This window comes from Elgaria multicarinata, chromosome 3, assembly GCF_023053635.1.
Source record: "Elgaria multicarinata webbii isolate HBS135686 ecotype San Diego chromosome 3, rElgMul1.1.pri, whole genome shotgun sequence".
In the NCBI taxonomy this organism is placed as follows: Eukaryota; Metazoa; Chordata; class Lepidosauria; order Squamata; family Anguidae; genus Elgaria; species Elgaria multicarinata.
Window position 1 is genome coordinate 84757765 of NC_086173.1, and position 18555 is coordinate 84776319.

The 18555-nt window shown below is 41.6% G+C and overlaps 2 protein-coding genes across 2 annotated transcripts in view; one reads left to right on the forward strand and one right to left on the reverse strand.

Annotated features, from left to right (window-relative positions):
* Positions 1-18555, forward strand: part of SMAD5 (SMAD family member 5) — a 320505-nt gene that overhangs the window by 204566 nt on the left and 97384 nt on the right. The window lies entirely within an intron of this gene.
* TRPC7 (transient receptor potential cation channel subfamily C member 7) overlaps positions 1-18555 on the reverse strand; it is a 148002-nt gene that overhangs the window by 72308 nt on the left and 57139 nt on the right. The window contains exon 2 of the mRNA XM_063123309.1: positions 15792-15974. Coding sequence (XP_062979379.1) covers positions 15792-15974 — 183 coding nt within the window. The remainder of the gene's footprint in view (positions 1-15791; positions 15975-18555) is intronic.

The window sequence follows — 18555 nt, forward strand, 5'->3', positions numbered from 1 at the left end:
GGCTTTTGCAGCCAGGGCTGCATGAAAAGGCAAGTCTAGTTACAGATTCCTGCTAGAGAGGTCAGGCAGAATATCTCTCATCACACACACACACACACACACACACACACACACACACTTGTATTTTTTTATTTCCACCCTCCTCAATTGGCATTCTATAAAGAGAGAGGCAAGGATTCATGATACTTCATTTAGCTCCTATTCACTGTAGCACTCGGGGAAAACATACCTCTTTGCATTTTGACAAAAGTGCAAAGCAGCTTCTCTGCATATCGAAAAGCTGGTGAAAAGCACAGCTATGAATGGGGGGGGGGTCCAGGATATTTTATAGCTTAGAATTAGGACAGCAGAGTTGGGATGGTGAGGATGTACACATCTCGCCCGCAGGGTAGAATTGGGCAGGATCTACACTACTGCTTTAAAGCGCTTTATAACAGTTATAAAGCGCTTTAACTGCATTAAAGTGCTATAAAACTGTTATAAAGCGCTTTAAAGCAGTAGTGTAGATCCGGCCTGGGTTGCAAGACACGCTTTTTGTTATTTACACAGGGGATTTCTTCCACCACTCATGTTTAGAGCACTCTAGTGCAGTAGTTCCCAATTGGCTAAGTACTGCGGACCCCTTGTTTTTCAAATGACAAGCCATGGACCCCCTATTTTGAAAAAATTGTTATCTATGGTAGTTACTTGTGTGAAGTTTTTTTTTTTTTTTGAGAAAATAAGGGGTAGCCCCTAATAAGCAAAGGATTTTAGGTATACTAAAAAAAACAGACTATAAAATTTGTGATATTTGTGATATTATCACACAAAAATGGCAATGATTTAGTTAGGAATATAAAGATCAATTTAATTTTACTAATGCCTGGTTTACTATTGAACAAATTATGACATGTCTAGCAGCTACTAAACCTAAATGTGATGTGAGAAATCATGCCTCTTTTTGTCCCGAACAATCCCTTCCATATCTGGTTCAATATTTCCTACTTTTAATCTCAAATCTGGATCAACACTGAGCCGATTTCTATGCTTGTTCTTCATATAACATAATGTCGAAAATATTTGTTCACAAAGATATGTGGAACAAAAGGGAACTAGATGTTTCAAAGCTTTTTTCACTTCTTATAATCAGGAAAAACCTTCACCCAGAATTGGTCCAGTCTATTCTTTGAAAAATGATTTCAATGAACCATCACAAGTCACATCAACAAGTGCATCTTGCTCTTCCGCAGATAGAGTTGTTAGTTGTACATCACCACATTCAAAAGGGTTCCTTATCCATGAGTTTTCAGGATTAGGTGCAGGGAAGTAATCTCTGAAGCTAGTCGCTAAATCACGCATGTGCTCAGTGATGTTATATTTTATTTCTGGTAAGAATTCGTTGTCAGTGGACTCCAGAAATGAATGGTGAATATGTGAATGATGCACAGGGGATCCTGGGCTCAGGCAGGGATCAACCCTCCCTTACCCCGGGATAATGGGCACCACTTTTGGCCTAGTATTTCCCGGGTATCAGCCCGGGTTAACCCCTCATCTAGCTAAGGCCTTAGAGTCATATGCATTACCTATACTTTCGCCTTTTTGTCCAACCCCTCCATTGCTGAAAATGCCATCACAAGGGTTGGGACTGTTATATTTTCACTTTCATGTTGATGGATGAATTTTCAGCCATTGCTTTGTTTCCTGTTATGATAGTGTGCCCAGCAATAAAACCAGAATGTTTTATCTCAAGGGAAAGGAAGGAACACAAAAGCAGTTCTCCATACCAAACATCAATGGAGGTTTTAAAAATGACCAATTATTCTAGTCTTTCTGCAAGGAAGTATGAGCTTAATGTGTGTCATTTATTCTATGACTAAACTTTCAGACAAACTAATAGAAGCAAAACATGCTCCAAATTGGTATATTCCTCTCACATTTATTGGCCATGGCTTGTTTGTGAAACTATGCTTTTATGTAAACTAGAAGCCAATGATGCAGGACCAGCCCTACTAAAGGCTAAGCCCGAGACTGCAAGTGTGTGGCCCGTATAAGCGGTTTTCCCCGGCTGATTACTCGCGAGGAGCCGGGAGCTGTGCATGGGACGCAGGGTGGGGAGATTGGGGGCAGGGTGGGGGCCTGCCCCCGATTTTAACCTTTTTTAAAAAACACTTACCTGCACGCACGGCTCTCCTCCATGGCGGGCACAACGGCTCTCCTCCAGAGCTTGTTGCGCCTGATGCCTAGCCTACAGCGAGATCCCACAACAGCTGCATCGCGAGATCTCCCTTTCTCTCGCCCGGATTTCCATTTAGGTCTAGCAAAGGCCTAAGACAACTTTTCTGCTTCCATCTGATGCAATAAGGTTTAGGTGAAGAGGAGTTATTACAGCCCTGTACTATAATTACCCTTACAGACTACTGAGCCAAAGATGTCCAGAGGACTAGAATGCCCTGTCCCTTCCTCTACACTTGTACTAGCAGAGTATTGGCTATACAGAACACTTTTTGATACTTGACAATTAGTAAGTAGGTCTGAAGTATCCAGAAATCCAGGATACATACAATTGTAAACTCAGCTACCTATGCTGTGCAACATGGGGCATGTCTAGACCATGCTTTATCCTGGGGATCATCCCTGTGTGTCCACATGATACACAGGGGATCCCGGGGGCAGGGAGGAAAGATCCCTCCATTTCCCTGGGATATTTATTTATTTATTTATTTATTTATTTATTTATTTATTACATTTCTATACCGCCCAATAGTTGAAGCTCTCTGGGCTGTTCACAAAAATTAACTGGGATGGCTTTTAGCCTGATTTTTCCCATGGTCTCGGGATCATCCTGAGACCACGGGAGGTATGGGCGGCTGTTCTGGCTTTGTCCTGCCTCCTTGCAAGTAAACACAACGAGGTGGGAACCGGGCACAGAGCTCTTCAGGTGCTCCATGCCCATCGGGGGTGGGGGTTGAGAGCGGGAGCGGGTTGGGCTTTTTTACTGACCTTTTTACTGGCATTCATCTTAAGTAAAAATAAATAAATGGCAGGCATGACATCCTCCTTCCTCCCTGGACATCACGCACCACGTGTGGACAAAGGGGAGGATCTCACAATCTGCTTATCATGAGATCCTCCCCCTTCACTCCCTTGGTATAGACATACCCATGATGTCTGTTTAGTCCAATGGGAGGTTTACTTCCTAATAAATGTATTTAGGATTGCAACCTGACTCTCTTGGACTAATTAAAATATATCTAGCAAATCAAAGAGGGATTTTGGACAATATATGAACTGGCAAAGTGTTACAAACATTTTCAATGATTCAAGAAGACAAGATCTTTAGTTAAACACTTTTGTGCTGCTTGGATTCAAACAGGTTACAGTGTTGAACTCCCAGTTTCGAATGGGAGTAATAAAAAAGTAATGTTTTATGACATTACTTCATAAATAATAAAAGAAAAGAACAAAGAAAGACTTGGTATCATGAGAAAAACTTACACCAAGTATTGATGCTTACTTGTCCCACCCATATCTCTATTTATGTATGTTCAAGGGTTCACACCATGTTTCCTCTGGCTATTTTTTTTAATTAAACATTGTATTTTTATGTTTTAATTGTATATGGGGCATTAATAAGAATCTTTTGTCTTGCATTCTGCATGGTGAGATGCTCCTTAGTTAATGGGGAACATTTAGAGAATGTAGTTTGTTCAGACCAGAGAAGGGAATTATTTGACAGCCATGCACCTTGTGGGATAGAGATTAGCTCATGAGTCACTTCACATATTATGTCTACAGCAGCACTATGTAGGGATAGGTATTTTGGGATTTGCATTTTGTCAAATTGGCACCTCCATAACCAAATACAGATCTAAACACAATTTGCACTTGGAAAGCCATTCATTTCTGAGTTTGTGGTGCACTTCACAAGACCATAATAATAATAATAATAATAACAATAATAATAATAATAATAATGCATTCAACAAGGTGCACATAAAAATGCACAAGAAAAAACATGTAGTTTTCTAAAATACATACAAAGATGCTTTAATCAATGGATGCATGTATACAAAAAATGAATACATTTGAAAAATGTATGCTAAAATACATATGAATTTCTGTGTGGAAAAAGGAACTCATCTGGAACTAGAATAGAGTTAGCCTAGTAGTAGAAAACTAAAAACCTGAATCTGCTGCTGCTTCTTTTTCATGAATCGTCATCCCCATCATCATCATCATCATCTTGTATGTGTAAAAGCACAAACCATGCCTGACACCCCTAATAGCCCCCCTCACACCAGCTTTGCCTCTTCCACTCTTGACCTTCATGCCTTCAGTGTGAATGTCTGAAGATGGATTCTATGATTTGCTCTGTTAAATGTGCTTAGAAACCACAGAAGCTCCCTGTGATTCGAAACCCTACACCATCAGCATTCCCAGTCACAGGGAGGCGTGTAAATGAGTTTAGCAGAGCATGTCCCATAGCAATGGGACACACAAGTGATCACAGATGTCTAGTCATCAAAGCCAGGTTTGCTTTTGAATAATGTGTGAAATTGTCCCACATCGCTATGTATTTTCTATGCAATATATAGTTCTGATTCTTTGGTATGTGGGATCCTCCACAATTATTTCGGGTGTCTCAGACTACTAGAAAACATAAGGCACAAACTACTAAACAATAAGCCTACTTGTTTTTTCAAGAATTGAATAAATAAGTAATAAAGAGAAGTTAATAAGCTCCTAGAGCAAGCAAACGTCTGCGGAACACATATCAAACAAACAAATATGCGCCCAGGAAAAAAAAAGATATTGATGTAAGTGAAATGATTTCCCTTGATTTCAAAGTGCTTTGTGTCAAGCTCTGTTTAGTGATTCCAGAAGGTAAAAATACTCAAAACAAAACAAAAACATCCTGTTTTCCAAATCTTTTTGACTTTCAATGCTGAAAGAAACAAAGCAGAAATCAGAGCTACTAGTTAAGGAAATATTACTTTAAAACTGCGATTTTCAGCTCAATCCTATACAAGCCTATTCAAAAATAAGTCCCACTGAATTCGGTATATAGGATCACAATCTTAACATATTCTTCCTTACAAAGTTAGCCCCCAACTGGCTCTAACGAAGCTACTCTGGAACACATTTCGTATTGCTGGAGTTGAAAGTTAGATGGTGATCTGATATAGGCGATTGTCTTCTAAATAGCGTAAAGATAGAATCTTGTTCTTCACTTTAAAGAATTGAGAAAAATTGATCACAAGTGCAGCTTTGAAAACTGGAGAAGGGACCTGCACCCATGGGGGGGGGGACTCTGAGACAGACTTAACTAGTTCAATGGAATCTCATGGTATTGGTCCTGTGTTCATTCTTTGATTGGCCAATTAGAGCCTCCTCCTCCTCAAAAGCAACAAACAGCCCCCTGCCCAAATCCCTGCAAACCCAATTCTAACCTAGGGAGTGAGGGACACTTGACTGTTATCAGAGCTTCTGAATGCACTTAAGGAAGGAGCAGGAATTATCTACCGCGACCTAATTGAGGGATTCTTCACTGAGGGATTTCAGGGCAGCACAAAAGTGTCGGTTAGTACCTATAAAGCCCTACACAGCATGGGTCTTGGTCACAGGAAGGACCAGCTTCTTTTGTTTGAGCCTGCCTGTAGGCAGAACACCTTCCCTAGGAAAGCTCCCCTGGTGCCAACCCTGCTGACAATTTAGCATTGCACAAATACTTCTCAAAAATGCTCAGCATGTCTTATAACTCACTTTAGTTTCATGGCACAGCTCTACTTGATTGATTGGTTTTCTGGTTGCAGTTTCTGTGCTTTTATCAGGGTTGGTCAAAGGCATTTTGCAGCCTGAGGTAAAGAACAAGATGACACTCCTTCCCCATTTGATAAACAGATGATGGTCAGACAGGCAAATGAATCTTACTTCAACATGGAGGTGGGATATTTGCCTCCACTACATCTGAGCCAACAGGTTAGTTTAGGGGCACAGGCATACAACAGAGGAAAACAGCTGAGTAGCCCAACAGGGACAATTGGAACCAGAAGGTTCAAACATATAAGACCAATTCTGGCCTGTTTATGAGCCCAATTCAAGGTGCTGGTTTTAACCTATAAAGCCTTACATGGCTTGGGACCACAATCCCTGATGGAACGCCTTTCCCGACATGAACCTACCCTTACACTACGCTAGGGTGAGCATATGAAAAGGAGGACAGGGCTCCTGTATTGAAAGGGGAATTTCAGCAGGTGTCATTTGTATATATGGAGAACCTGGTGAAATTCCCTCTTCATCACAACAGTTAAAGCTGCAGGTGCCCTGCCCTCTTTTAAATCTGGTCACTCTAGTATAGCTCCTGCAGCTTTAATTGTTGTGATGAAGAGGAAATTTCACCAGGTTCCCCATATATACACAAATGACACCTTCTGAAATTCCATTTTCAATACAACTGTTAAAGATACAGGAGCCCTGTCCTCCTTTCCATATGGTCACCCTACACTACACTCAATATCTAAGGTCCTCCTCTGAGTGCCTACTCCGAGGAAAGCTCGGAGGATGGCAACAAGGGAGACGGCCTTTTCAGCTGTGACCCCCCCCCCAAATTATGGAAGGATCTCTCCAACGAGGCTTGCATGGTGCCAACATTGTTATTGTTTCGGCGCCACGTTAAGACTTTTCTCTTCTCCCAAACAGTTAACAACATATGCTGAGTTTTTAAAAACTGAACCCAGAATAGTTGTTTTAAATGGATATTGCTGTTTTTATGCTTTTGATGATTTTAAATTTCTGTATATTTGTTTTTAATGTTCACTGTTTTTAACTTTTGTAAACCACCCAGAGAACTTCAGCTATGGAGTGGTATATAAATGTATTAAATAAATAAATAAATTGGGATGCTGCCCCTGCTGCCCAATATCTGCTGCCTGAGACTATAAAATAAGTTTGCCCAATGGTAGGGCCAGCCCTGGCTTTTGTCTTTGTTTTTATGGTATTTATTGTAATATTATTGATTGTGCACTGCTCTGGGATTTTTATACTGAAGGGAGGCCTATAGTTTCCCCAAAATAGATGGAAGGATAGGTCTCCCCATCAATCATGCTTTAGCTGGACTTTTGCATATAGGAAGATTAACACAGCGGTGTTTTCCCAGCCTGACTACCTCCTTAATGCATCCCAGGGAGTCATGCTGAGTCATTTTCTTGATCTTGTAGAGAATGTTTTCTCTGCACAGCATGTAACTGTCGATTGCAGCTCAACGCTGGTAGCTGAAGGAAGGTCCTTGAAAATGAAACTTGAGTGGTTCCAAAATTCCCTGATACCCAGAAGCGGGAAAAATCTAAGGGAATCTCATGATCTTTTCATGAGTTCTGTGTTTATCTGGAGGCACACTCATGAGCTTCCAATGTGTCTCTTGGCAGTGCTGCCTAGGTCGAACAGCCTTTGCTGGAGGAAAGTCTGCTGCTCAGGTGCTAATTATTGGTGGGCAACATCAAAGCTCCCTGCACTCTTCCTTCTAGTGGTTCTTTGACTTTGAACCAGACTTGGACTGGACGCCTCTTTAATGAGAGCACTATACTCTGTCGAAATAGAGAACTGCCCTCTGTAAAGTAGGACACCTGGCCACCCTAAACGAGTATGCGGCAGGGTCTTGCTATTTACTGTTTTACTCTGTACAGCACCATGTACACTGATGGTGCTATATAAATAAATTATTATTAATAATAATAATAATAATAATAATAATAATTGTTGTTGTTTTAATAGAACCTTGAAATCCACCAACCACAGTCTAGTGTGGAAGTCATATGCTTAGAATTAAAGAATTCTGACCTGAGGAATTTATTCTGGGTAACAGCCTGCCAAGACTCAACGGGCCAAGTCATATTCCTTCCATTGCTGAAGACTCCCAGGCAGAGAGGCAGCAAGCAGATGAGCCTGTGCATAACGTTAAAAAGGAGCACTGTTTGGGAAGGGCTGGAGCTGATAAGGGCATCCCAGCCCAGCTGTGGGAGGATGAAGCCTCAGCAGCAACTGCTGGGTCTTATCAAGGTGCTGCTATAAAGCTCAGGGAGAACAAAAACAGGGAAGACAGGCTGGTGACAGTGGTGGGCAAGGCAGATGGATCCACCCTCCTTCTGCCAAGGTGGATGCTGGAGAAGCACCTTATTTGCAGCCACCTCCAAAGTCTTCCTTTGGGGGTGGCAACCCCAGGAAGGCCTCAGGAGTATTCAAGACTGGGGTTAACCTCTTTCTCTAAGGCCGTGGAAGAACCCAACCCACTGCTTGGACAACCTCTTGTGAAGGAAAATGGGGAACAGCTGCCAACTGAAAGGCCGGTACTTAAAGGGGGAGACTTGGACATTTTGTAATTTAAAGCCAGAAGGGGAGGGAAGAAGGCATAATTCTTTGCCCTGATTTGGAAGTCTTTATGCTTGCTTTGCCTCAGTTCTGTAACTGTGGGCAAAGACAAATAAAAGCTGGCTGCACTTATTGATGGACTCTTGTGATTATGGAGCCTATGGACGAAGGTGAGTTCAATATATACCTTCCAAAGGAACTACACAAAGTACCACAAATAATCTCACAGTCCTTCCATACACCAAATCCATACCTGATTACCCCAAGCTTATTTTCCTTTCAGCTGTATAATTTAAAGTGGGGGAGCTCATTTTGTCATTGCTATTGTTATACAACTGAGAGTCAGGAATCCTTGCCAATCTACTGCAAATCTGCCAAGAGATCTACCTTCTGCCCACCACTGCCTTTGACAACTTAGAAAACATGAAGTCATTATGCTTATGAGAAGCATAATGGTAAAAAGAAATGTGAGTCATTAAAATCTGAATTTCAAATGTGAGTGTTTAGTATGGAAACCTCTCACTGGATGGAATATTTCATATACACTCTGATTATGGAAGCCAGTCACAGCTGCTTTTAAAGAAATTCTGGGAGAGGTGTTACCACCTACTATTTCTTTTTTCCTTTCTCCCTTAAAGGGGAATGGTAGAAAACAACATATGTGGTCCACTGAATATGGACTGGGGAGACCTGAACGCAAAACTTATCTCAGGCACAGATTCATTGACTGTCCTTCTTCTCTTCAAAATATCCATAAAACGAAAGTAATCCATCCCATTTATTTCATACAAGTCCAAACAAGATTGTTAATGTAATGCCATCTGTATATGAAGCACACTTATCGCAAATAATGTTAAAAAGTAAGACGCAAAATGGCATGTGGTTTCTGATCCATAGATGTGTGTGCCCACCGGTATGATGTGGAGATGGAGAGCATATGGGAAAGGCAACAGCACAATGGTAGTGTACCGTTGCATGCAGAAGTTCCCAGGTTCAAACCCCAGCATCTCCAAATAGAGCTGAGAAAGACCCGTGTCTGAAACCCTGGAAAGTTTTAGCCAGTCAGTGTAAACAATATTGAGCCAGATGGGCCAATGGTCTGATTTGGTATAATCACAAAGTATGAGAAAACTGGAAAGCATCCAAAATAGATCCAAAAATGGAGAGCTAGAGTGTCTCTACATTAAGAAAAACAAAACAAAAAACCTGCACCCTTATCAGATCTCAGATCTTATTTTGCATTCAGGACAGTAGCAACCATGTGATTTTGAATTTGAAAGGGAGTGGCTATTCTTTTCAATGAAACAGTGCCATCTAGTGGCAGAATAAATCAGTCACAAATTAGATACTGAGTTATCGCTATGTTTTTAAAACACGGAATTACCAGGGGAACCATAAGAGATGTTATGGCTGCTTATGATGTCATCTAATCAACCCGCAAACTTCCGTGAGTGGCCAGTCCCCACGACCATGCTATAAATTACTCATTTAGAGAAGCCCCTAGTCTCAGGATACTAAAAAGTTAGTTTTGAGACTTGTTATAAGACAGCTTTCCATGTTCCTACAAAGTGAGTAGGATGGACAGTCCTAAAGAAGTGAGGTCAACACAGATGGTCCCATCCTTAAGCAAATGGATCTGATCCAGCAAGGAGAGCCCTGCATGCAGGTCTTGCACACTGAAACAGAACAAGATCTATGTGCAAAAGCTGGCTTCAGTGGTTGCATTATCCATGTTGGATTGGGATGTGTGCATATGAAGCCAATGTACAATGTGTTTAATTAAATTGTAATTTGTATTTATGACATATCTTTTGACCAACCTGAAATGTCTCTATAAGAACATTTGTGAAAATAAGCAACGGAGTGAATGGGACAGCTCAGGATATGAATCAATGCAGGCTGTGGCTAGAATATTAAACAGAGCAGTTCCCATGGAAATTCAGAATGACAGATTTGTAACAGCTAGCAGGGTGTTCAGGTAGCTCTTGGCTACAGTGTGTGAGTGTATTCACATTTACAAAAGAAAATAAGTCTTCACCCAGCCAAATAGGGGCAACATATGATTTGGCATTTTGAGAATGAGGATTTTCCTTTCATGGGATGAGCCCCAGCAGCAAACTTACCATGATGATAAAATGATAAGTGGGGTCCACAACAGAACAAATACGCACTTCTAGCAGGAGGGGGGGGGACCTTGAAAGGGAACAAGGACCAGGCATCCTCGACTCGTGCAAGAGATAAAATCTAGACAATGGCACAAAATAACGGTTTTGAATTTTTTTTCTTCAGCAGTGAAGTTATTCAAGCTGTATTGAAATTCCGACTGACAAATCAATTTCACTGCAGACGTTGAATATTAAACGGGTTACTCAAATTGATTTCAAAGAGACTTAAGGCAGGTTGAAAAGTTTGAAAAAAATATCAATATCCCAAGGAAGCAGCCACCTGGGGAAAGAAACACCTGCTTTGTGAGGTTCTAAGTTATAGATCCTACTTTGGTAGACATTTCACATGAACAGAAATTTCTGTTATGAACTGATGGCTGTATATGTGGAAGTGTGGGGTCAGACATTACTTTGTCGAAGGCCTGAATTGAAAATCAAATGTGGTGGGGTTTTTTAATTAATTTAAATTTATCCTGAATAATAGTTCTAAATTTCAAAGTTCTCTTTTCTGGACAAAATTTGGTATCCTTTTTCCAGCCATGCAAACATTATATTCAGACAAGCCATCACCCAGATCCAGTCCAACAGGTTACAGTTATGTGAGAGAACTGTATTGTGTGAACACTTGTACAGTTCATCTGGCTGATGTGCAGCGGTCCACCAGGCAGATCAGCTAATTTTATCCATTCTTTAAAAGAGAGAGATAGAGAGAGAAGATCCGTCATGCGATGATGAAACTTCTTAGACTCATATAGTGAACCAATTGCATGTGAATAGTTTGCAGCATGCACATAGGTGCAAGGCGGAATGATTTAAAGCTGCACACCGTCACAAGGTGAGCCCTGCCCCCTTAATGGCACATAAAACAAAATCTTGCGTTCCACACTGCCCCTTAATGGCACATAAAACAAATTATCTCTTTCCAGGTTTCACGGGATATTACAAGTGCTGAAAAACAGAACAGACACAGCAGGCCTGTTTGATGAAGGGATGCTTTCGCTTGAGATCTCTCTCGAAAGACAGCCCTGATAAACAGCTGATGGGAGAAATGAACTGTAAAAGAGAGTAATGTCTGACTCAGCATTTCGGTTACATTTAGCCACATGCATAACATTCTCTGTGCCTCAGGAATCGCTCAACAATTGATAAGAAGCAGAGCATGAAAGAACGCAAGGCCGATTCATTCAGTAAAAGTAGTACCCCAGTTGCAAAGGGCTCATCCATATCTGTTGTTTCCAAGCCTGTTAAGCCCTGTAGGGATAATTCTTTAATGGTTGAGTGTGAACTTATTTTGGCATAGCTCGTTTTCTGAAAGAGGGGTTCCCAAATGGCAGGTCAAAGCAACACCAATGAATTATGGGCTGCTCAAATTCGAATTCAGATAACTGGATTGCATACACCTCTTTCTGTGCATAAATGGATAGAAAGAGGTATACGTACGCAGTCCTTTCCCACTAACTTGGTACTAAGAGTTAATATGAGAACCTTGTGCTCAGTAGAGGTTTTCATTTTTCTTCCTTTCTTTTTATTTTTAGGGCATGTCTGGGTTGCTTTATTGTTGATGTTATGTAATAAAAATGAGGTGGGGAGAACTCAACCTGAACCTCGGAAGCTGCCTTATACGAGGTAAGACTATTGGTTCGTCTAGTCCAGTATTGTCTCCTCTGATAGGAAGCAATTCCCCAGGGTCTCAGGCCCACCTAACATGCAGCATTTTTAAAAATGGCCAAGAACCTCAGCCAGAAAGGACAATAATAGGATCAAAACAGGCATGGAGAGAGAATTTAACCCCTTTCCTCTCTTGCTGCAGTCCTGAGGAAAATCCTTTTTTTCTGAAGTTGATATTTGCTTGGGGGGAGAAGGGGTGGAATTCTCCATTGATCCCAGGTATTTCACACCAAAAGGGTCTCCTAACTTATCCTTTTAATTGGAGATGCCGAAGGTTGAACCTGGAACCTTCGGCGTACAAAGCATTTGCTCCCAACTGACTTATAGTCCTTCCCCATAATGTTCAACAGAATGTAAACATGGAAAATATCTTCTTTTCTTTCTTTTCTTTTTTTGGCATTAACACTTGCGGTTCCTATCTCCTTTTTTCTCCGTTCCCTCTCCCTGCCCCTATTTCAAAGCAGCATCACCTCAATCTGGCAACCGAAACAATGCATAAACATGCAGGATCTCTCTAGAAGAATTAAAGTGGAGGACCCCGCAGCCCTAAAGCCTGAACTAATTGCTTTGATAACAGGAAAAGAGTCTCTGGCCACAGCCGTTGAGAGGCAGAACTAAGCAGGTGGTGGGAGTTGGAGGAAAAGGAGAGAACAGATGTTAGCTACAAAATTTGGAACACTGCTACAGTCCACTTACAGTAGCCCAATTTCCATCACAGTATATTGTGCAAATAATTAATCTGAACCACCCAAGCCCAGAAAAAAAAAATCAATTTGCAGAGCACATGTCCACAATAGAGAACAGTTCATAATGATCCAACTCCTAGAACAAAGTGATTTTTCTTGCTTTTAACAATTACACTCCCTTCCTCATTCACTTATACATTTTCTGCTTTCCCTTTTAGCAGAGGCAAAATAATGGGATTCCGTGATCATTTTATGTGGACAAAGGCTGTTGTTGTTCCTTGAAGGAACAGAGAGCAAATTGGGCCAGGCAACCATTCTAAAAATGTGAGAGAAATTTGCTAGGTGAATAAACTAGGTGAATAAATCATTATAAACTACGCATGTGTCCACAATAAATAGTAGTTTATAATGATTCTGAAAAGGGTCAAACTACATATTATATTAAGCACACTTTTTAAAAGTTTGCTCAGTATTGGCCACTTTCCCCTCCACAAAAAAGAAGCTATGTGAGGCCTGATCCAGGTAGGGGCCAATGTTGCAGGAGGAAGAGGAGAAGTTTGTTTAACCCTTCCCCTCTTATGCTGGTTCCCTGCCCCAAAGCACCCCAGCTGCTATTTGCTTGGCAAAAAATGGTTAATTTCCCTCTGCACAGTGGTCCTGACATGGATTGGGGCCCTGCACTTCTGTTTATCCTGGAAACTGTGTCCAGCAAAGCACCAAGTGTGATTTTTTAAAACAGTGTACTTAACCTAATGTGACGTTTGACCCTAAAACATAGGGCATGTCTAGACGGGGAAATATCCCGGGGGTCGTCCCTGTGTGTCCACATGATGCACAGGGGATCCGGCTTTCCCCAGGATATGGCCCCACACTTTAATGATCCCGAGACCGTGGGATGACCCCGAGACCATGGGAGGTGTGGCTGGGCATCCTGTTTTTGTCCTGGCTCCTCGCGAGTAACTGCAAAGAGCCAGGAACTGGGTATGGGCCACGGAGCTCCTCAGGAGCTTGGTGCCCATCAGGTGTTGGGGGAGCATGGTCTTTTTTAAAACAAAACAACCTACCCTTTGCGATCAAGTGCTCTTTTCCAATTAAAAACACACACACACACAAAATGGCGGGTGCAATGTCCTCTTTCTCCTGGGACTTCTGGGCGACGATACCAGAAGTAGTTAAGTCTGGGAACGCCCCCTTTCCGGCCCTCTACACCCATATGTGTAGACATGCCCATAGTAATTTTTCATGCTTTCACAATCTGCTACTTTCCATGCCTCAGCTTTCTCTTCCCCACCCCACTCTCTCTCTGGCATACTCTGCTAATTTCAGGCATATGAAATTATTTGCAAAGCCTTGGCTTGAAGCAGAGAACGGCAACATTTATATTCTCAGGGGTCCTCGCACCACTTCCAAAGGAAAGGGATGGAAGCCCAAAGTGATTTTTGATGCACAAACGGACCATGCAATTTCTAGTGGTCAGGCCCCACAATAAATTTTGGGGCATCTAGCATTATGGGATACCCTCCCATGTAGGGAGCAAAGCTGCTCGGGATGGGGAACTCCATCTATTTCTTAGGGGTACCCCCATAAATCCATTCTTCCTTGTTTCCACAATTATCTACATTTAAACAAAATCTATAAAAGTTCACATTTAAACATATGGTTCAGGTCTGTGTGAATCAGAATTCACAAAGATGAAATTCTTCAAGCTTCTCTAGCTAAGATTGGGTGTTATATACAAATATTCAAATTGAAATGATATTCCTAAATCGGAAAGAGATGCAACATTAAAATTAGGATGTCTCTCTTATTTTGTCAATGGCACCTTGAGTATCATAAAAGAAGAAAGCACCATAAATAACATCATAAGGTCAGATGAACTTACAAAATAATTCTAGCTTATATTAAAATGCCAGTGTCTTCAAATATTTACTCTTCCTTAGCCCAAGAAAAATAGTGGGAATAATGCCAGCAAAGAATAAGCTTGTATCACACCTTGATCTCGACTGGTCTGATCCATAATAAGATTGCTCTTATTTGTTACAATATTTCCCTCCTTTTGTTATGAGTGGAATGGGTGCTAAATGTTGGATGGCAACTTGATTAAAGTTGGGTAGACTCACCAGGGGCCAGAATACAAAAATGCTGTGTGTGCGCGCGTGTGCGTGAGGGGGAGGAGATTTAGCTCAGCCTTTGCCAACCAGGTGTCCTCCAGATATATTGGACTACAACTCCCAGCATGCCCTATCCGTAACTGGGGCATGCTGGGAGTTGTAGTCCAGCACATCTGGGGGGGGCACCAGGTTAGGGAAGGCTGAACTATCTCAAGGCCTTCCCTGGCTTAATCCAAACAGTCAAAGATATACTTATCTTTGTGCTCAGAAAACATTTTGCACAATAAAGCCATTCCTGTAATGCCAGGTTGATTTTGCTTGGATCCATATTCCAGTGCATGCAACTGGGCTGGAGGAAAGAGGGTTCCCTTCCTCAAGTAAGCACCTCCAGCCCCCTGAAAATGCTACACAGAGGGTCAGAGCTCCATGCTGAATGGGGTGAACTGTGGTGTATGTGGGGGAGGAGGACCCCCCCCAAAAAACAGCACCTTCCATGAGTGGAGCCCATGGAAGAGAGATCTTGGATCCAACCCCAGGCCTTGGCCTTGTGGCCTTAAATTATCTAAAAGCAGGTTCCAAAATCCAGAGTAACCAACTTTTACTACAAGCTATAGCTGTCTATTGCCACCATTACCTCCTTTCTGGATACTATCCCTCATCTTCACCACCTACCGAAATATTTTCAACTGACATTTTTTTAAAACAAACCAACATAGTTTCTATTGCCATTTTTAATATTCATATATGCATGTTTTGAATGTAGATCTATACAGTGATTTCATTATTAATCCAACTTTTTTAAAAATACAATAACTTACCTTTTTGACCTCATATTTAATGGCCAGCTTGATTCTGCTCAGACTTGGGCGATGATGCTCAGTCCATGGTTGTACATTCACATCTCCATTCAGAATAGCCTCCACTTCTTCTGTGTCCCTGCAGAGATCCAGCACACCCACCACAAAATCCTTGCATTGCATAGATAACTTCCTATAATCATTCTAATGAAACAGAGAGAAACAAATGTTTTAACATTGCCATGTGACACTTGGTTCTACAGCCTACCTAAAACCTGAAGGCCAGGATACGCCTATGTGCAGACATAATAGGTTGAGTCCAGCCTTAGTCATACATTGAACCCATTGAAATCAGTGGGGCTTAGGTTCATCATGATTATGGGTCTATTCTAAGTATGACAAAGTCTTGATCAAACCCTATATATTGTATGCCATGGGTAGGAAACTTGGTGCCCTCCAGATGTTTTGGACTACAACTCCCATAATCCCTGGTCATTGGCTATGCTGGTAGGGAGTTATGGGAGTTGAATTCCAAAACATCTTCCTACCCCTATTGTATGCAATACAGCACTTGTGCAAGGACACTCACACACGGGTTTTTCTCTAGCCTCTTCTTCCCAGTGTAGCGTTTGTTCCCCTGAAAATCTTCTCAGGGTCAGAAGCCTTCCCAGGGCTACAGAAATGGGGAACAAACCTTTCACAAGCATCCTTGCATGATCATTGCAGTGATATCATCCTTTGTTATTTAGAAGTTTTGGAGCAACAGGACTATGACCCAGTTCGTAGGTAATAGGGTGACCATATGAAAAGGAGGACAGGGCTCCTGTATCTTTAACAGTTGTATTGAAAAGGGAACTTCAGCACGTGGGAATCTACACTGATGTTATTCTAACGTTTTGAATGCGTTACTGTGACGCAGAGAACCCTGGGTCTCTAACGTTGTAAATGAGTTGTACTTACAGGTTCTATTTCTTAGTTCCAGTGCGGCTACAGATGTTTTGTGAGGAGGGTTGTGTGTGCTTATGACTATTGCCCTGCACTGCTGGCTAGGAATGAGGCAGGCAGTTGGCGGCACAAACCCAGCAACTCTGCTACTCTCAGAGAAGAGGGAGAACAACGGAAAGGATTTAACAATGTGCCCTGTAGTAACGTTACAGCTAAACATGTCATGCTAGTGTGACCCGTGATACAGAGAACCACGTTAGAAAGGGACACTAGCAACATTATAAGACTAGTGTAGATCTGGCCCAGGTGTCATTTGTATATACGGGGAACCTGGTGAAATTTCCTCTTCATCACAACAGTTAAAGCTGCAGGTGCCCTGCCCTCTTTTAAATCTGGTCACTTTTGTATAGCTCCTGCACTTTAACTGTTGTGATGAAGAGTGAATTTCACCAGGTTCTCCATATATACAAATGACACTTGCTGAAATTTCCTTTTCTGTGCAACTGTTAAAGATACAGGAGCCCTGTCCTCCTTTTCATATGGTCACCCTAGTAGGTAACAGCAATCATGGGTTAATTGACCCAAAAATTACTGAAATCTAGCAGGAGCAAGTGAGCATGAGACGATAATCTCAAGAGTTTGTTGCTGGTTTACAGACAATCTACTAAACAACCAACAGTCTCCAGGTTCAGACATCACACTAAAAATTACAAATGGGGTGACTGCAGGTTGTTTATTGAAAGTGGAAGTAACAAGAGCACCAGAGGTAGGGTGCTTGCTTAGTCCTGCTAGATGTTGGCAGTTCATGGGTTAATCAACCCACAACTGCCATTATGTGTGAACCATTATGTAGATAAAATGTTATGGGGTAGCCAATTTCCCCACCCCACCCCCAGGACAGGGCAACTGCCAGCTGTTTTGACAAAAATAATTCCAGTATATGACACTTCCCCCATTACTGCATCCCCATGCCTGGAAACACTTCATTGCTTGAATCGCTGATGATGGTCATATATCTAAGGCACAGTAGTCCTGCCATAAAAAAGGACAACTGTAAAACATTATTAAAAACCAACACAGAAAACAAACCCTTTGCCAGGGTTTCATAATGCTTCTTGTACAGATAAGGAAATTCCTTGCTCCACTAATGCTTTTAGCAAAGAGGTAGAGATGGGGATTTGAATCAGATAAGGTAGAAAAAGGTGAAGCTAGAATAATGCATAATACTTTGTGTATATTTACTCAGAAAGTAAACCCCACTGTCTTAAATGGAGCTTATTGCCTAGTAAGTGTGTAAAGGACTGCAGCCATATTTATGGAGAGAGGTTGTTTGTGTGGAAGAAATCCATCTAGTGATCCCTGCAGCAGGAAGTGCAGGGTAAGTATGTTTGTCACGTTATCTGCCGTTTGTGTGAATGATTCCTGAAGTTTTGACAAAGCCAGCTTCAAAACATGAAATTACACAGTGCCTTCATGATACATTTGAAGATTATTGTTTCGCAGGGGACAAAGAATGCTTACTTCTTCAGAATTGTGTATATTCACGACTATATATTTGCAGGAGCTAAAAATATTTTACCAACAAATGATGTTGGATTATTAAAGGCAAAAGGATAAAAATCTATTAATGGTGTATCCAATATACAAATAGCTTGAACCTATGAATCACTGCTTCATTGCAGGGTGGGCAAAGAGGATGATGGAAACTAAGCCAAAACCATGTTGCTCCGATCTATGAATGTTACATTCAGACAAGGGACATCATTTTCATATTGAGCCATCTGCATACAGAAACAGGGTATGCAGTCAGATTCAATATCAGACAGCACCCCTGTTCAAA